At 41.8% G+C, this 21113-nt stretch overlaps 1 protein-coding gene across 1 annotated transcript; it reads left to right on the plus strand.

Annotated features, from left to right (window-relative positions):
- Positions 1-12250: 12250 nt before the first annotated feature.
- On the plus strand, positions 12251-13607 carry LOC117462745 (beta-1,3-galactosyltransferase 5-like). Its single transcript, XM_034105047.2, has one exon. It carries the CDS (start codon positions 12252-12254, stop codon positions 13257-13259), a length of 1008 nt encoding a protein of 335 aa, XP_033960938.1. The 5' UTR covers position 12251; the 3' UTR covers positions 13260-13607.
- The last annotated feature ends 7506 nt before the right edge of the window (positions 13608-21113 follow it).

Here is a 21113-nt window from a genome sequence, read left to right on the forward strand (position 1 = left end):
CAGACGCCGACCTATACGGACCCCGGAGCTATAATCAATACATTAATAGGGGGATTTTTTCGGCGCCTCCCGCTTTTTAATGCTGATTTGGGTGACTTGTGTAATTCGTGGAGAAACCGAAGAGTTTTCGTTTTTGGGGGTGGGGGGGTGGGGGGGGGGGGGGAGTCCGTCCGTCCGTCAGTCTGACTGACGACAACTTCTCACTTCAAAAAGAAGAAGAAATCTAGACGCAAAAATAATTAAACAAGCGAGTACCTGTTTTTCCTGGCCAAGGACAGGTTCCCTGAAACACAACACGAGCGTAACGTGTCTTCACGTGGTATATGTCTCGTCTGAAAGGAGTGCTGACAGAGAGCACCGGAACGCCGCTCCAGCCCGTAAAATATTGCAATACCCATAAGCAGAGCTCCCATAAGGATCCGTACACATGCCGCAGTGTTTGCGTGGCTGTGTCTTTTAGTTGTAAGCACAGTGGCGATCTGTTGTTATTAGCATCTGGTTAGCTAGCTATGCTAAACGAATTTAAATAGCTTTTCTACAACCAGGTGGAAGAGAGCTCTCTCCTGAGAGCCTCAAATAACCTCAGCTCAGTGAGGTTAAGGCACACCTTGATATGATCAATATAGTTATTAATGAGACTAAATGAAAAAACAGGTATAACATACTATATGACAGCAACAACAAAATTGTTAAAAATAACAAGAATAGAGTTTAAAATGGGAGTGATTGTAAAATATCCAAAAAGGAAAATATGCTTACAGTTCTGTTTCATATGGGTGTTGAGAGATGTATCCATAGATCTCCTAATGTTGCTCTCAAAGTGCACCAGATTGATGCTTTTAACTTCAATATTTAAAACAAAATCTTCCCGGGGGAGCTTGCCCCCGGACCCCCCCTAAAGGAGGTTATGTCCCCCCCCCCCACTTAAATCATGTTCACATGGATAGGAACTAAATACATGTACACACATCTTGTGTCCATATCTTTCTGTTTGGTGGTCATGCCACACCGTGCACAGTGCATGCACGAGTCATGGTGAGATAGTCTGGATTCAGAGGTTGCTTTTTCTTTGCACAGCAGTGAAAGAAAGGCCAAATGAATGGGCTGTGATTTTAGTTTTTTTAAGCAGAGTTGAGTTCAATAATGTGTACGACCCGCGGAGGATGTTATAAAAATTGAAAGGAAAAAAGGTTCCCCTCCCCTGCTGTAAATAATAATAAAATCCCTTTATTTATTAACTTAACATCTCGGTCTCCTATTGAATCTGAGTATATTATAAAGAAGAACCAGTTAATTGAAGCATTATAGCACAGGCCTTTGTCAGATGGTATATTACGCTGGTTTTTTTCTGCTTCGAAAAGATCTCTCTTTTTTCCACCATACCTGTGTTTGCATCACTGTAACCAATGAAGCACCTGCATGTGTGTGAAATGGCCCTGACACCATTTCAGCCCAGATTTACAAACTCCTGGCAGGACAAGCTCGAGCTCAATTCTCGCACTGAATTAAACAAAGTGAGTGCGGACTTGCAATATAAGAGGGAAAGAAAGAGAGACTTTTAAACTGTTCAATTGTTATGATGTTGTAAAGACTGATATTGTTCTATAATCGGCTGAAACTGTTAAGTCATGATGTGAAACGGTTAACAAAGAAAAAGGGGACTCTCAAGCTGCTGCTGACTACACTTTATTTATTTATCTAAAATTAAGCACTTTTAAGATGCACATAGTTTCAAAAGCTATTTATTTATTTTCTCTATTTTATTTGTAAATGCAGCCCGAGAGGAACATTACACATATCCACAGTATTTACTGTATATCTGTATAATTCAAATGTTAATTGACAATAAATATTGTTGTTTTTTTATTGTACTTTCTTTAATTTGATTGGCAGTCAGTTGTTGATTACATGCAGACAGTTGATAAAACTACAGGTCACTTCACTATATATATCAATCAATTCATGAAGCAAGTAGACCTATTTGATGTTCCGGACCTTTGCAATGGGAGATTTTTCTCTAACTGGACCTCGTTGAATTTTAGTTGAAGACCCCTGCTGTAGAGGATGGAGCTTGATGTGGACTATCATAACAAATACCTTAGAGCCTGTTTGTTGAAGCACGTCCGATGGCCGTCCAAGAAAGCACTGTTAAAAAAGCAAAACACAAAAATACCATTGATGCACTTCTAGTTATAGAAGAAAAGTAACTATATTTTAATTAAAAAAAGTCTGTAAGGTTATTTAGCCTCATCCGCTGTTGTTGGATGTATTTATGCTGCCGATGCACAACATGTTCCATAATGACTTCTAACCAGGGGCGGCGGGTACTGTAGGCTAGGGAAGGCTAAGCCTTCCCAAATATGTGTGTCACTGCATCCTAGTAAAATAAAAATATAATGTATAATGTTTATCTTTGACATAAGCGCTGTGAGGGTGGAGTGTGTGAGGAGGTGTGTCACATCACCTGTGCCCTGTGCACTACGAAGCCAGTTAAACAGACCCTGGATATATTTGAGTTATCTTAACTAACCCTAACAAACGATTTAAATTAAACGACGCTGGTTATCAACTCGGTAAATCAAGCCAGGGTTTCTCTCTCCAGCTGAGAGCGCATTCACGTGAAAGGGGCGGGGTTAGCTACATTTGACCAATCACAAACAGGGGCAAGTGTACAGCGTCATACTTCATTAATGAAAAGTAAACTAATATTAGACAAATATTAACTTCAAACATCCATGACTTAAACATATAATCCAGGATACAAGCCACATGGTTGCACCTGCAAGGTGAATACATAACAACTAGTTAAAAAATGAATAAACTACAGAGTGTTTGAAAGCGTACAACAGTTTTATGATATCACTGCCCCATCTAAGACACGAGTGGATCTGACTTTAATTACATTTGAGTTGAGTGTTTCGTCAACCTAATGTGTTGCTTAAAATAATACGTCTGCATACAGTAGGCCTATGTGACACTGTGAGTGTTGCACGGCCAGATACGGCTCGAGAAGCTGACTCAGATAAGGAAATATTATTTATATAATCGATGATCTGATGGATGATGTGATATCAGTCTGATATGAATGATAAGTGCGACACGTCGGCGTCTTCTCTGCATAGGCTACGGCAATTTAAACTGTATTTCCTTTATCCTGTAATATGACTTTATAGATTTAAACTCCGCACACTGAGCTCTGATTGGTCAGCAGGCGGTGCTTTCACGGAGTTGATCTCTTTTGTATACACGGGCAGCGTCAGGTAAAAAAAGTTATTTAGCCTTCCCAAACCTGAGCCTCACGCGCCGCTCTAGGTACCATGGCCGTTTCTCAATCGCGAGGATGCTGGCTTGGTAGTCGCGTACTTCCAAGTCACTTCCTTCAGAAACGAAGCAAGTATACTTCCAAGCCACGGCTACGGAAAACGAAGAAGAATGGAACAGGCTAACAAGTGTGCCACTCTCTCTAACGGTTTCAACATAAACTGTACCAAAGATAAATACCTCATGATGTCTATCTCATTATGAACTTGCTTTACTTTCACGGAACACATTTTTCGTGATAACAAACAAATGTAAAATATTTACCAACACATGTTCTACGCTACTACATACTTACATTTAAATGTGTGCTGCGTCGGTTCAGCCATTCTCCGCAAGGGTTTTTGAAATTGGTCTGTGCGCAAAGCATTGTGGGGATTTTAAGGACACGAAGTCTACCCATGTGCAACCTCGAAATTTCCCCCAAACCAAGGGGCCTCGGTGGAATTCCATGTATGCTGGAGATTGGAACAGTCCTTCGGTGGCACTCGATGACGTAGCATCCTTGAAATATTGGCTTGAAAGCCAAAATCCTCGCGATTGAGAAACGGCCCATATGTATTTCTTTAAATCTGACCCAGCCTCCACATAGATCTGGTTCTTGGTTCCAGTTCAGCAGTGCTCTGGTTCCTAATACGAACCAGTGTTGCTCATGGAAACAATGAAAGGACTGGAGAGCTATCGGGCACTGGCTCTGAACTGACCCTGGAACTGCTTTGGTGGAAAAGGGTACTATAAATAGGAACAGATTCACCAATAACTGCAATAATCCTCAGGTGGATAATATCCTCACTCTCTCATGGAGGGTTCAATCACATGGGACACTTTATTCAAATCAGTCAGACCTTTATTCCTGATATAAAGAGCACATATTTACGTGTTGTCCGCTTGGCAAACCTCCTCGGGCCCACATGTGACATTAGAGAGGACTGCAGACAGAGAACAGAGTTCAACAGAGCAGGGCTCTGCGCTGGGCCCTAAGTTGGGCATCTCTGAACCCGGCATTACAGCGCCACCTTGGAGGAGAATGGAGGTAATGATATTACACTTGAGTAACTACAGGCAGAATTTAAGATAGGGCAACAACAGACATGTTTTAATATCACATTTAACTTAGAGGATCCCTTTCTTTGGGAACCCCCAGACCAGCTTACCTGAGACTCTGCATCCACTCAGGTCTCGAAAAGTAGTTGCATGCAGGATCCTTCCAGGTATCCATCACTGTGCCACAGACTTTTGTAGACATTTCCTAGTAAAGGATTAAACAGAATATATTTGTATGTATATTATTTATTTAGGGACATTGCACACTAAGAACCATTTCTGTAAATGTGCCAGAGTTAGCCAAGAGGCTCTTTTACAGCTGTAGTCCCTGGACAGATGTTTTAACCTTAAAAACACATTTAAAATAACAAGTAAATACAATCAGTAAAAACAAAGGTAACCTCAATACTGTAACAAGGAATGAAAGTGTTCTATAGATGCCACTTTTGATATATTTCCTCCGATGTTAGGACATGAAGCAGGGGCGGACTGGCCATCGGGAATACCGGGAGTTTCCCCGGTGGGCCGGTGCTGTGTGTGGGCCGGAGGGGCAACAAAAAAAAAAAAGTTTCTAAAAAAAAATTCTTTTTTTTTTGCCTAAATCCTACCAGCCCACATTTGTAAGTGTTCCGGCCCAGCCCAGTGGGGTGTGGCCAGGGTTGGGTTGTAACGGAATACATGTAACAGCGTTACGTAATCAGAATACAAAAATCAAGTAACTGTATTCAGCTCGTGTTACATTTGAAAAACGAGTAATCTGATTACAGTTACTTTCGTAAACCTGAAGTGAATACATTTTGGATTACTTATTGGAATTATTGGTGGAAAGATTTCCTCACAACATGTAATATTCATTACTAAAGGTACAGCCTTGTCTGGTTTCTTGCTCAAGAGCACCACGGCAGGGCAGGAGGTGAACTGGGACCTCTCCAAGTAGAAGTCCACACTCCAAATAGGTCTGGTCGGGGACTTGAACCGGCGACCCTATGGCTCACAGTCCAAGCCCCTACTGACTGCCATAGATTTAGTCCCTAATGATGCATTTAACTTCGACATTTAAAAAAAATCTTCCCGGGGGAGCATGCCCCCGGACCCCCCTAGAGGAGGTGAGGTCCATCACCTGCCCACACCCCCTGTTAAATTGTCTCACCCACATTGAGGATGCTTCGTACGTCGCCCATGTTTTATTCCATGTGTCAAGTCAGGCAAATTGGGTCCAAATGTTATTGCATCAATGATCTGTTAACATTAAAATAACTAAATATATGCCGTAACTATTTTTGCTCTAGGCAACTCAAGGGCTCAGGTAATGTGATTACTATATGAATAATTGTCCAAAATAACATTAAAGGCATAGGGTTTTTTGTTAAGTAACATACTTTCGTCGCCGGCCGGTGTTATGCCGTAGGTTGAAGCCTTGCCGTGGATTGAAGCCCTGTTCGCGGGGACGCGCAAAGGTGACGTAATCGCCTGTGTTGAGTGTTCGCCGTATTTTCACCCTTATCAAAGCTTTTTTCTCTCTTTTGAGTGATATATCAGATTAAACAGCAAACGGCTGAATACATAATGTGCATACAATTGCGAGGAGGCTCGTTTAAGGACAGGTTTTTCAGATCTGTCACAATCTTCGTATTGGAATAAACTTACGTTTTTGAGTGTATAGTACCACTCTGTTATCTCAGTGAGGTTCATGGCTGGTGAGGCACTGGCACTGACTAGTCTTCAGGTTACAAATATTATATTTTGACCTAAATCAAAATATAATATTATTTTCAAAAGCCTCTTTAGTCTGATGCTTCGATTAATTTTAAACCGACAGTTCAACAAAAGGATACCAACAAATGTAATTTTATCATTTAAATGTTGAATTGTTCTCTCTTAGTAAGATCCCGTTTTCAATAAAATGGTGCATGGTCTTACTGACTTGAAGATGAAGTCCATTTGATCCTTTGGACAAAAATCTCTATTACTTTTTTGTAAAAGTCCTCCTTATTTCTTGTAGTTTCAAAAGTCCATCATAAATCTAATCGATAGATTTATGATTCGAAAATGATAAAAGTAGGGTAGACATGTAGATATTATTGGGCTGAACAAAACGTGCATTATCAAACAGGTAGGCTACGTTTCCCACAGATCTTATTTGGAGCTATTTTCTAAAATCCTATGGAGAAATCTCATTGCTTTTTGTCGAGGCAAACAATGCACATTTACACACTACACTTTTCGCGGCACACGTACTTACAGCCAATCAGCTCTGAATATGTGAGATGACGTATGGTGGGATGGCACTCATGCCCCGATGGTCATTATTTTTTTGCCACACACATTAAATAAAAATATTCTGAGCATGCGCAGTGTAGTTTTTACAGTCACCATTGACTTCAGACCAGGGGTCTGCAACCTTTTTGACCAAAAGAGCCATTTGCTCCTTTTCCAAAACATTTTTTTGTCTGGAGCCGCAAAACATATTTCATAGTTTTTTATTGTTATATCAGACAAAAACTACAGTTTTTTTGCATTTATTATGCTATTTATTACATGATATAAACTGTTAACCTCTAATAAGAAACAAAGAACACTTATAAGGAGAATTAAAAATAATACACAGGCCTACTTTAAAATAAATTAAACACAGCACTTGGGAGTCCTCTGCACATTTGAAGGAAAAAAAATATTATTAAAATGGGCCCACTTTGAAATAAATAAAACATATATCTGCACCCTAAAAGAGTTAAGGTAGGGTAGGAGAAACCAGCTCGAGTGCGCTAGAATTTGAAAATACACAACCGGAAAAAATATGCCTCTTCCTTCAGACTTTCTTACAGAGTCCCTCCTCCAACACACACGAACGCGCACATGACCAATGAGGGCACGAGATAAATTGGTGCACAGATGGAAGGCTGACAGGCAGGCAGGCCATCCAGTTATTTTAGCCGGGCCGAGGCAGATGATTGGTCGTGCTTTTTACAGTGCTACGGCTTCCACAGATTAATTTTTGTATGTATTTATTGTCAAAGCATTTAATATATTCATTGCTATCGGGACGTTAAGAGCATTCCATGGAATATAACAAAAAGTGTTTTCTGAAATAAATTACATACCCCATTGAATTATGACTGACGATCGTCAGCTGGCTTCCTCTCCCTCGTAAAGGCTGCAGCACCGTTGACAACTTCTCTCTACATATCAGACATCCCGGTAAACCAGCATCGTTTGCTGTGAAAGCATACAACTCTGTCCACGCAGAATTAAATCCTGTGTTCCTCCGGTACTTTTCTTTGATGTATCCATAGTTCGCTCATCGAGCCGGGGGTCAGGTTATTCGCCTCCAAGAAAAGGCGCTCGCGCGGGACCGAAGCAGGATGTGACGCATATTTTAGTTGACCTAATTAAAACCGTTTTGTTTTTTATTTATGTGTCACAGTATCACCTCAAAATACAAGATACGAAACATTTTCAACCATGCAACAAAATATAAATAGTCCTACAAATACTTTTATTTTATTTCCTTCTTATTTTTGTCTAAACTCAAGGGAGCCAGAGCAGAGGGCTTAAAGGGCCGCCCGGGGGCCGCGGGTTGCCGACCCCTGACTTAGACAGTGAGAGGGAGGGGCATGATCGGGTTTTGTCCCACATGGCTCTAAACAGCTCAATAGGCACACACTGTAGACACTAATTAGAAGAACACAGACTAAAACAGTAATGCACAGACGAATCAGATGATTAAACATGATCTTAAAATATATTTTATATTTTTTTAATACATTTTTTTGTAATCATTATTTTTAATACTTTCTGCTGACACTAGGTGGGGATGTGCCTAATGACCAGTCGCCACTGACCGTCACTACAGATATTCAACTTAGAACACCGATAAGCAGGGAGGGTTACTTTAAAAAAGTAATTGTTACAATAACTAGTCAAATAGTAATACCTCACCTGACTGGCAGAGAACCCACTGCCCCCCTCCCTATATTGTGTGGTAGTGTTACCACTGACAGGTCTCTCTTGAAAATGAGACCTTGTGTCTCGATGAGATTTTACACCTGTATAAATAAAGGCTAAATAACAAAATACATATATATGGTGGTATTTTAATACGTAGGGTGGTATATAAATACACGTGGTGGTATATAAATACACAGGGTGGTATAAATACACAGGGTGGTATATGAATACATATGGTGGTCAGGGTTTCCGTTAGCCGGTAATTACCGGTTTTTAGCTGGTAAAATTTATAAAAAACCGGTCAATTCAAAACCTGACGGTCAAAATGTCTGGTAATAATTAGGGAGGCTCCGATCGATCGGCCGCCGGTCATTATCGTCGATATTCACTCTTAATAGTTTGATCGGTGCTCTCTATAAAGGCCGATCAGGAGAGCTGGATCTGATCGATATGGACATAAACGCGAGTGAAGTTTAACCGGGCGAGAGAGAGAGAGAGATCAGATCAGCTGCTGAGTCTGACCGAGACACGCAGCTCTGCATGATCACCTGAAGCCCCGCCCTCTGTTTAGTGAGCTGCTTGAGAAACTGACGGGCTGTCAGGAGGGAGAGGGGAAAAGAGAGTCTCCGTTTCTCCCGTGTTATTATTCAAAGTTGATGTAAACTTCTGAATAATGTACGTTATCTACTACAAGTAGTTTATTTGAATGTAATAATTATGTTGTTTGTTGTTTGTGGAATCATTTATTGAAAAATGAATCTGAATTTTTCGATTACGATTATAAACTGAAGCAATATAAAAATGAGCCCCGTGAACTGAGTTTTAAACTGGAGCATATCTGCTCATAGTCCGGTAATTACCTGCTAACGGAAACTCTGCTACACAACTATTATTATTATTATTGAAATATGACCGGTAAGTTTCAAATTTGTCCGGTAAAATAAATTCTGCCCGGACATTTGACCGGCGAGAAAAAATGCTAGCGGAAACCCTGATGGTGGTATATAAATACATATGGTGGTATTTAAATATACATTGTGCAGAGTTGGGTGTAACGCGTTACTGTAATAATATTACTTTGTCGGTAACGGAGTAGTGTAATGCGCTACTTTTATAATCCAGTAATCACACTACAGTTACTAACATTGCCCCGACACGCGTTACTTCGTTACTTTCTAAAATCAGTCATAATCAAACCTCAACAAACACCTGCAAAGAACACATGCTAAGGTGAAGCTAACGCACAGCTATTTGTTGTTTGTTTATATCACGTGGTCTGTTCTTCTTCTCTGTTTTCTGGTTGTTGCCTGTTTTGAATGACGAATACACACTACTGCCGCCTGCTGGTAAGGAGAGTTATTGCCACTCACGCATGCGCAGTTCGTACGTGCTCGGCTGAAGTCTTTGCGGTGTCTGGTTCCAGTGCAACACGTGGCCAACACGCAGGAGAACACGCCGACGCAATGGGCGTGGCTGGTGGGCAGTGGGCAGTATTTCGCTGACGTTGTCCGTGTCAACAGGAGTTAGTCCGCACACACACAAGACCGAAATTATGGCAGAAGCAAAAAAGCCCAAAATATATCATTTTCACTCCGAGTGGGAGGATGATCATTTGTATCTATTCCAATTCAAAGTCCATCTGTCTCATCTGCAATGCGAGCGTGGCTTTATCGAAGAAGGGTAATTTAGGAGCGGCATTTCAAAACAGTGCACAAACGCTATGAGACGGAATTCCCTCCTAATTCTGCCCTACGCTCCAAAAGGGGGAGGGGCCTGAAAGGACAGCTAAATGTACAGCAGTCCATTTTCACCAGGCCCAACAACAAGAGCAAGGTTGCTACCAGAGCATCTTATCGTGTCAGTCACGTTCTTGCGAAACACATGAAGTCTTTCAAAGATGGCGAAGTTGTGAAAGAAGCATTCCTGGAGGCTGCCGACGCGCTTTTGGGGACAGTAAACAACAACAATAACAGTAGCATTTCAACAGGTTTTTGATATAATAAAAACTCAAGTTAGATACCGTTATTAATCAGCTGTAAGTTTGAGTTTGTTTGAACTTATTCATTATAATTATTGTACAAAATGGTATAAGAATGCAAACCTAAATTGATTATAGTCTATTATCAATTCAGGTTAAGAAACTAGTGTTGCTTGCATCCTATTAAAGGCATTTCTTTTTATAATCTACTAAAATGCAACAAAAAAAGGGATTGATTCTATTAATTTGGTCTTTTTTATTGCACTTTGGCAGCAGATTCCTGTGTAGCTTCAGATCTGAGTTGTCTTATTAGTAAGCCTAATTTATACTTTTGTAGCAACACTATTTGTATATAATGGCAAAGAAAGGGTTCAGCGTCTTTTCTTTTTTCCTGTGTCACATGTGGCAGCACTGTTCAATGTTTCTTGAAAACATTACCCACTGTAGTGACGTGTGAATAAACTCCAACTCTGTACCAACAACACTGTTGTGTAACTTCAGTTACGTACTTGTATGTGTGTAGATTAGAAAGAGGTAAGATAAAGGATCTGCAGTATTTTATGAGGTATTAATCGTACAAAGGTCAGTTTTATACAAGTAGAAGTGTGTATTTACCTGGCAGTAGGCTGTCAGTAATGGCTACGCCTCTCTATTTGGACTGGTAGATCTCGGCTGACTGGCAACTTTAAAAGTAGCTCTCGGTTCAAAAAAGGTTGTTAGAGCCCAGCGCCCACCTATAGCCCTCTTCAGGCAGGTCCCTCCCCATCCTGTTCTGGATGCGTCCGTGAACACTGTGATGTAGCTGGAGAAGGGAGAGGAGTGCTTAGGGCCGTCTACAAACTGCAACGGGGTTTTGCGATATCTCGCTAAACATTTTTTTTTTTTTCAAATAATTTTTTTTTTCTTCTCCATGTCCCCTAGGGGGCTCCGTACATTTCAGAATAATATATGATATGTTTTATAATGATTGATTAAAGTGTTCTCAAAGCTGGTAAAGGTGCAGCTAGTTTGAATGACTTTGTAGACTGCAGGGCAGCTTGTGGATTTACTCCAGGTGGAACTAAAGTCTGATTTAACACTTGGTTATATTTCACATCATTCATCCACATCTGTAAAGTAACTAAAGGTGTTAAATACATGTAGTGGAGTAGAAGTACACAATGTACCTCTGAACTGTAGTGGAGTAGAAGTATCAAGTAGCATACAATGGAAATACTCAAGTCAAGTACCTCTAAGTGTACTTAAGTTCAGTACTTCAGTACATGTACTTAGTTCCTTTACACCTCTGGTATTGAACTTATAGCAGTGTCCTCCCTAATCAAAGAAAGAGACAGAGCCGTTTCTCTCAATGAATCCAGTCATGGAGCCGTCACGCTGACTATTTTTTGGGAGGGATTATATTCCATATCACGGCCAGAGACCCTGCAGGTGACCAGGGTAGAACTGTTCCAACAGATCTCCCTATTAACACAATCATGCTTTATATTACAAGTTTACTCTTGAAGCTTTGCATTATTGATAGCTGTATGGAAAGAGCAAACTTCGATTAAACTTCACTGTACGAAAAGGTTTTTACTCTGAGTTAAAGGGTTATCTTTTGATGCGCTAAATAGGATTTGGAAGTGCCGTTTAAATTCTGACTTCATAATATTACATTACATGTTACATGTTAGACGCTTTTATCCAAAGCGACTAACATACTCAATACTGTGGGCAATCCCCACAGGAGCCATTTGGGGTGAAGTGTCTCAGGGACACAACGACATGCTGACTGCAGTGGGGTTTCAACTTGTGCTCCCTTGATCCGAACACCAACGCTCTATCCACTGCGCCACACGCCTCCCATACATATATATATATTGAACTAAAATGAGTCAAAGCATGATGTGTTTTGTGTGGCTGTCTGAACAGAGGAACGTGCTGCTATCTGTCATAATGTGAGTCTCTTCTCTTTGTAGTTTTAATGGAGAGCAGCAGCAGACACTTTGTATACATCTTCATCTGCATGATGGGAGCAGTGACAATACTCTTCGTCTATCTGGACCCAGACTGGGGCTTTGAGAGCAGAGACATACCAGCACCAGCACCAGCACCAGCACCAGCATCACCGGCAGCACCAGCATGGAAGGATCCCGGGCCGTATTACGTGGCCTACCCAGGAAACTACAAATTCATCATGGACGACACCCCGACGTGTAAAACTAGGACTCCTTTCCTGCTCCTGGTGGTCCCGGTGGCCCCCGGGGGCGTGGCAACTCGTGACACCATCCGGAGGACGTGGGGAAGTGAGAAACTGGTTCTGGGTCAGCGGGTCGAGACTCTCTTCATACTGGGCCTACCTTCAGGAGCTGATGCCAAGCAGCAGCAGGAGAAGCTCCAACAGGAAAACCTGCAGCACCAGGACCTGATCCAGAGTAACTTCAAGGACAGCTACCACAATCTGACCATCAAGACGATAATGACACTGGAGTGGTTGGTTGCGCGCTGCGACAAGCTGTCCTACGTCATGAAGATTGACGCCGATATGTTGCTGCACGTCCAGAATTTGGTTAAACTGTTACTGGATCCCAGCACGGCCAAACAGAACTACATGACAGGTTTGGTGTGGTGGCACAGCCCGGTCTTGAGAAATCCGTTCAACAAGTTCTACATGCCGAGATATGTGATTGCTGAGCTGGAGTACCCGCCGTATCCTCTGGGCATGGCCTACGTCATGTCCCTGGACCTGCCTGCCAAGATCCTGGCTGCCACCCCTCACATTAAACCCATCTTCATCGAGGACGCCTACCTGGGTATGTGCCTGAAACACCATGGCCTTTCTCCCACCAACGCTCCTGAAAACACCATGTTCATGGTGGACCCCAGGCATCCTCTGAGCGACTGCAGCCTCTCCAGAGTGATCGCTGCGTCCACCACCAGCATCCCACAGATGACCAGTTACTGGGAGAGGAGCAAGGGGGCTAAATGTTGAACTCTTCAGGTTTTAAAACTCTGAATAGTTTTTAGTTTTTAGACAGATGTTTTTTAAAGTGGGTTGGTCTTCCTGGGTTGGTCCTCCGTGGCACGAGGATGCCTTAAAAAACTCATATTTTTTTCTGAGCGCTAAACCCTTCACATTTCTTTCAGAAAAGCACTTGTGTCACTGTCGAGCAAGGGTCGGCAACAGGCGGACCGCGGTCCGGATCCGGACCCAGACGCCGACCTATACGGACCCGGAGCTATAATCAATACATTAATAGGGGATTTTTCGGCGCCTCCCGCTTTTTTAATGCTGATTTGGGTGACTTGTGTAATTCGTGGAGAACCGAAGAGTTTTCGTTTTGGGGGTGGGGGGGGGGGGGGGGAGTCCGTCCGTCCGTCAGTCTGACTGACGACAACTTCTCACTTCAAAAAAGAAGAAGAAATCTAGACCGCAAAAATAATTAAACAAGCGAGTACCTGTTTTTCCTGGCCAAGGACAGGTTCCTTGAACACAACACGAGCGTAACGTGTCTTCACGTGGTATATGTCTCGTCTGAAAGGAGTGCTGACAGAGAGCACCGGAACGCCGCTCCAGCCCTTAAAATATTGCAATACCCATAAGCAGAGCTCCCATAAGGATCCGTACACATGCCGCAGTGTTTGCGTGGCTGTGTCTTTTAGTTGTAAGCACAGTGGCGATCTGTTGTTATTAGCATCTGGTTAGCTAGCTATGCTAACGAATTTAAATAGCTTTTCTACAACCAGGTGGAAGAGAGCTCTCTCCTGAGAGCCTCAAATAACCTCAGCTCAGTGAGGTTAAGGCACACCTTGATATGATCAATATAGTTATTAATGAGACTAAATGAAAAACAGGTATAACATACTATATGACAGCAACAACAAAATTGTTAAAAATAACAAGAATAGAGTTTAAAATGGGAGTGATTTGTAAAATATCCAAAAAGGAAAATATGCTTACAGTTCTGTTTCATATGGGTGTTGAGAGATGTATCCATAGATCTCCTAATGTTGCTCTCAAAGTGCACCAGATTGATGCTTTTAACTTCAATATTTAAAACAAAATCTTCCCGGGGGAGCTTGCCCCCGGACCCCCCTAAAGGAGGTTATGTCCCCCCCCCCACTTAAATCATGTTCACATGGATAGGAAACTAAATACATGTACACACATCTTGTGTCCATATCTTTCTGTTTTGGTGGTCATGCCACACCGTGCACATGCATGCACGAGTCATGGTGAGATATCTGGATTCAGAGGTTGCTTTTTCTTTGCACAGCATGAAAGAAAGGCCAAATGAATGGGCTGTGATTTTAGTTTTTTTAAGCAGAGGTTGAGTTCAATAATGTGTACGACCCTCGGAGGATGTTATAAAAATTGAAAGGAAAAAGGTTCCCCTCCCCTGCTGTAAATAATAATAAAATCCCTTTATTTATAACTTAACATCTCTGTCTCCTATTGATCTGAGTATATTATAAAGAATAACCAGTTAATTGAAGCATTATAGCACAGGCCTTTGTCAGATGGTATATTACGCTGGTTTTTTTCTGCTTCGAAAAGATCTCTCTTTTTTCACCATACCTGTGTTTGCATCACTGTAACCAATGAGCACCTGCATGTGTGTGAGAATGGCCCTGACACCATTTCAGCCCAGATTTACAAACTCCTGGCAGGACAAGCTCGAGCTCAATTCTCGCACTGAATTTAAACAAAGTGAGTGCGGGACTGCAATATAAGAGGGAAAGAAAGAGAGACTTTTAAACTGTTCAATTGTTATGATGTGTAAAGACTGATATTGTTCTATAATCGGCTGAAACTGTTAAGTCATGATGTGAAACGGTTAACAAAGAAAAAGGGACTCTCAAGCTGCTGCTACACTTTATTTTATTTATCTAAAATTAAGCACTTTTAAGATGCACATATTTTCAAAAGCTATTTTATTTATTTTCTCTATTTTATTTGTAAATGCAGCCCGAGAGGAACATTACACATATCCACAGTATTTACTGTATATCTGTATAATTCAATGTTAATTGACAATAAATATTGTTGTTTTTTTAATTGTACTTTCTTTATTTGATTGGCAGTCAGTTGTTGATTACATGCAGACGTTGATAAAACTACAGGTCACTTCAATATATATCACACTAATTCATGAAGCAAGTTAGACATTTTGATGTTCCGGACCTTTGCAAGGGGAGATTTTCTCTAACTGGACCTCGTTGAATTTTAGTTGAAGACCCCTGCTGTAGAGGATGGAGCTTGATGTGGACTATCATAACAAATACCTTAGAGCCTGTTTGTTGAAGCACGTCCGATGGCCGTCCAAGAAAGCACTGTTAAAAAAGCAAAACACAAAAATACCATTGATGCACTTCTAGTTATAGAAGAAAAGTAACTATATTTTAATTAAAAAAAGTCTGTAAGGTTATTTAGCCTCATCCGCTGTTGTTGGATGTATTTATGCTGCCGATGCACAACATGTTCCATAATGACTTCTAACCAGGGGCGGCGGGTACTGTAGGCTAGGGAAGGCTAAGCCTTCCCAAATATGTGTGTCACTGCATCCTAGTAAAATAAAAATATAATGTATAATGTTTATCTTTGACATAAGCGCTGTGAGGGTGGAGTGTGTGAGGAGGGTGTGTCACATCACCTGTGCCCTGTGCACTACGAAGCCAGTTAAACAGACCCTGGATATATTTGAGTTATCTTAACTAACCCTAACAAACGATTTAAATTAAACGACGCTGGTTATCAACTCGGTAAATCAAGCCAGGGTTTCTCTCTCCAGCTGAGAGCGCATTCACGTGAAAGGGGCGGGGTTAGCTACATTTGACCAATCACAAACAGGGGCAAGTGTACAGCGTCATACTTCATTAATGAAAAGTAAACTAATATTAGACAAATATTAACTTCAAACATCCATGACTTAAACATATAATCCAGGATACAAGCCACATGGTTGCACCTGCAAGGTGAATACATAACAACTAGTTAAAAAATGAATAAACTACAGAGTGTTTGAAAGCGTACAACAGTTTTATGATATCACTGCCCCATCTAAGACACGAGTGGATCTGACTTTAATTACATTTGAGTTGAGTGTTTCGTCAACCTAATGTGTTGCTTAAAATAATACGTCTGCATACAGTAGGCCTATGTGACACTGTGAGTGTTGCACGGCCAGATACGGCTCGAGAAGCTGACTCAGATAAGGAAATATTGTAATATTATATAATCGATGATCTGATGGATGATGTGATATCAGTCTGATATGAATGATAAGTGCGACACGTCGGCGTCTTCTCTGCATAGGCTACGGCAATTTAAACTGTATTTCCTTTATCCTGTAATATGACTTTATAGATTTAAACTCCGCACACTGAGCTCTGATTGGTCAGCAGGCGGTGCTTTCACGGAGTTGATCTCTTTTGTATACACGGGCAGCGTCAGGTAAAAAAAAGTTATTTAGCCTTCCCAAACCTGAGCCTCACGCGCCGCTCTAGGTACCATGGCCGTTTCTCAATCGCGAGGATGCTGGCTTGGTAGTCGCGTACTTCCAAGTCACTTCCTTCAGAAACGAAGCAAGTATACTTCCAAGCCACGGCTACGGAAAACGAAGAAGAATGGAACAGGCTAACAAGTGTGCCACTCTCTCTAACGGTTTCAACATAAACTGTACCAAAGATAAATACCTCATGATGTCTATCTCATTATGAACTTGCTTTACTTTCACGGAACACATTTTTCGTGATAACAAACAAATGTAAAATATTTACCAACACATGTTCTACGCTACTACATACTTACATTTAAATGTGTGCTGCGTCGGTTCAGCCATTCTCCGCAAGGGTTTTTGAAATTGGTCTGTGCGCAAAGCATTGTGGGGATTTTAAGGACACGAAGTCTACCCATGTGCAACCTCGAAATTTCCCCCAAACCAAGGGGCCTCGGTGGAATTCCATGTATGCTGGAGATTGGAACAGTCCTTCGGTGGCACTCGATGACGTAGCATCCTTGAAATATTGGCTTGAAAGCCAAAATCCTCGCGATTGAGAAACGGCCCATATGTATTTCTTTAAATCTGACCCAGCCTCCACATAGATCTGGTTCTTGGTTCCAGTTCAGCAGTGCTCTGGTTCCTAATACGAACCAGTGTTGCTCATGGAAACAATGAAAGGACTGGAGAGCTATCGGGCACTGGCTCTGAACTGACCCTGGAACTGCTTTGGTGGAAAAGGGTACTATAAATAGGAACAGATTCACCAATAACTGCAATAATCCTCAGGTGGATAATATCCTCACTCTCTCATGGAGGGTTCAATCACATGGGACACTTTATTCAAATCAGTCAGACCTTTATTCCTGATATAAAGAGCACATATTTACGTGTTGTCCGCTTGGCAAACCTCCTCGGGCCCACATGTGACATTAGAGAGGACTGCAGACAGAGAACAGAGTTCAACAGAGCAGGGCTCTGCGCTGGGCCCTAAGTTGGGCATCTCTGAACCCGGCATTACAGCGCCACCTTGGAGGAGAATGGAGGTAATGATATTACACTTGAGTAACTACAGGCAGAATTTAAGATAGGGCAACAACAGACATGTTTTAATATCACATTTAACTTAGAGGATCCCTTTCTTTGGGAACCCCCAGACCAGCTTACCTGAGACTCTGCATCCACTCAGGTCTCGAAAAGTAGTTGCATGCAGGATCCTTCCAGGTATCCATCACTGTGCCACAGACTTTTGTAGACATTTCCTAGTAAAGGATTAAACAGAATATATTTGTATGTATATTATTTATTTAGGGACATTGCACACTAAGAACCATTTCTGTAAATGTGCCAGAGTTAGCCAAGAGGCTCTTTTACAGCTGTAGTCCCTGGACAGATGTTTTAACCTTAAAAACACATTTAAAATAACAAGTAAATACAATCAGTAAAAACAAAGGTAACCTCAATACTGTAACAAGGAATGAAAGTGTTCTATAGATGCCACTTTTGATATATTTCCTCCGATGTTAGGACATGAAGCAGGGGCGGACTGGCCATCGGGAATACCGGGAGTTTCCCCGGTGGGCCGGTGCTGTGTGTGGGCCGGAGGGGCAACAAAAAAAAAAAAGTTTCTAAAAAAAAATTCTTTTTTTTTTGCCTAAATCCTACCAGCCCACATTTGTAAGTGTTCCGGCCCAGCCCAGTGGGGTGTGGCCAGGGTTGGGTTGTAACGGAATACATGTAACAGCGTTACGTAATCAGAATACAAAAATCAAGTAACTGTATTCAGCTCGTGTTACATTTGAAAAACGAGTAATCTGATTACAGTTACTTTCGTAAACCTGAAGTGAATACATTTTGGATTACTTATTGGAATTATTGGTGGAAAGATTTCCTCACAACATGTAATATTCATTACTAAAGGTACAGCCTTGTCTGGTTTCTTGCTCAAGAGCACCACGGCAGGGCAGGAGGTGAACTGGGACCTCTCCAAGTAGAAGTCCACACTCCAAATAGGTCTGGTCGGGGACTTGAACCGGCGACCCTATGGCTCACAGTCCAAGCCCCTACTGACTGCCATAGATTTAGTCCCTAATGATGCATTTAACTTCGACATTTAAAAACAAATCTTCCCGGGGGAGCTTGCCCCCGGACCCCCCTAGAGGAGGTGAGGTCCATCACCTGCCCACACCCCCTGTTAAATTGTCTCACCCACATTGAGGATGCTTCGTACGTCGCCCATGTTTTATTCCATGTGTCAAGTCAGGCAAATTGGGTCAAAATGTTATTGCATCAATGATCTGTTAACATTAAAATAACTAAATATATGCCGTAACTATTTTTGCTCTAGGCAACTCAAGGGCTCAGGTAATGTGATTACTATATGAATAATTGTCCAAAATAACATTAAAGGCATAGGGTTTTTTGTTAAGTAACATACTTTCGTCGCCGGCCGGTGTTATGCCGTAGGTTGAAGCCTTGCCGTGGATTGAAGCCCTGTTCGCGGGGACGCGCAAAGGTGACGTAATCGCCTGTGTTGAGTGTTCGCCGTATTTTCACCCTTATCAAAGCTTTTTTCTCTCTTTTGAGTGATATATCAGATTAAACAGCAAACGGCTGAATACATAATGTGCATACAATTGCGAGGAGGCTCGTTTTAAGGACAGGTTTTTCAGATCTGTCACAATCTTCGTATTGGAATAAACTTACGTTTTTGAGTGTATAGTACCACTCTGTTATATTCCTCCTTCCTGCAGAACAGACAATGACAGGATAATATGTGATTTGTCAATAGTCCTATTTCTTAAAACCTTCTCTGTTGTATAAGTGTCTGATAACCACGAATAGTAAGCAATGATATAACAGTAATGATATCATATGATCATGTCAGACACTGTGTTATTTTCAATCAAGCCTAAAAAATAATGTGTTCAAACTGGCTTCACTCACTTGAATTGCTCCTTTGAATATCCTTTTTATATATCCCTACTCAACACATGTTTGTATTGGAATGCCACTCCTATTTTTTTTCAATTGTATTTTAAGGTGACATTGAATGCTTTGAAAGGTGCCCTAAAATAAAGTGTATTATTGATCTTGTATCTGTGCCTCTATTACATTACATTTCATTTTCTATCACACTATTAATGTTCCTTATTTTAGACACAAAAATAAAGAGGGGCTTCAAAATCCGGCAGTGCAGTTGTTAGAGCTGCCAGATTTGGAACCCCCCCTATATCTTTCTCCAGGATAGTCACAGACTCACCAAAATCACACTGGTGCTGGCTGTTCCCCTCTAGTTTGTGCTCACAAAAGCATTTCACTCTGGGCCCAGCAGGTACAAAAATATAGAGGGGCTTCAAAATCCGGCAGATCAGGTGTTGGTGCTGCCGGATTTGGAACCCCCCCTATATCTTTCTCCAGGATAGTCACAGACTCACCAAAATTACACTGGTGCTGGCTGTTCCCCTCTAGTTTGTGCTCACAAAAGCATTTCACACTGGGCCCAGCAGGTACAAAAATAAATAGGGGCTTCAAAATCCGGCAGTGCAGTTGCTAGAGCTGCCGGATTTTGAAGCGCCCCCTGTCATTTTGGCCAGGATAGTCACAATGTCACCAAAATCACACTGGTGCTGGCTGTTCCCCTCTAGTTTGTGCTCACAAAAGCATTTCACTCTGGGCCCAGCAGGTACAAAAATAAAGAGGGGCTTCAAAATCCGGCAGCTCTAGCAACTGCACTGCCGGATTTTGAAGCCCCTCTTTAGTTTTTGACCTGCAGGGCCCAGAGTGAAATGCTTTTGTGAGCACAAACTAGAGGGGAACAGAAAGCACCAGTGTGATTTTGGTGAGTCTGTGACTATCTTGGAGAAAGATATAGGGGGGGGTTCCAAATCTGGCAGCACCAACACCCGATCTGCCGGATTTTGAAGCCCCTTTTTAGTTTTTGACCTGCAGGGCCCAGAGTGAAATGCTTTGGTGAGCACAAACTAGAGGGGAACAGCCAGCACCAGTGTGATTTTGGTGACAATGTGACTATCCTGGAGAAAGATATAGGGGGGGTTCCAAATCTGGCAGCTCTAACAACTGCACTGCCGGATTTTGAAGCCCCTCTTTATTTTTGTACCTGCTGAGCCCAGAGTGAAATGCTTTTGTGAGCACAAACTAGAGGGGAACAGCAAGCACAAGTGTGATTTTGGTGAGTCTGTGACTATCCTGGAGAAAGATATAGGGGGGGTTCCAAATCCGGCAGGAGAAATACCTGCTCTGAACATGTTATGTAGAGAACAGTGCATATCTTCCCTATTGACACCAGGATTAACCTAGTCTAAAATAAGGAACATTAATAGTGT

The sequence above is a fragment of the Pseudochaenichthys georgianus genome, chromosome 17 (assembly GCF_902827115.2).
Source record: "Pseudochaenichthys georgianus chromosome 17, fPseGeo1.2, whole genome shotgun sequence".
Taxonomy (NCBI): Eukaryota; Metazoa; Chordata; class Actinopteri; order Perciformes; family Channichthyidae; genus Pseudochaenichthys; species Pseudochaenichthys georgianus.

Bases quoted from the DNA above. Each gene is read 5' to 3' on its own strand.
- LOC117462745 (XM_034105047.2), top strand. From the start codon at position 12,252: ATGGAGAGCAGCAGCAGACACTTTGTATACATCTTCATCTGCATGATG.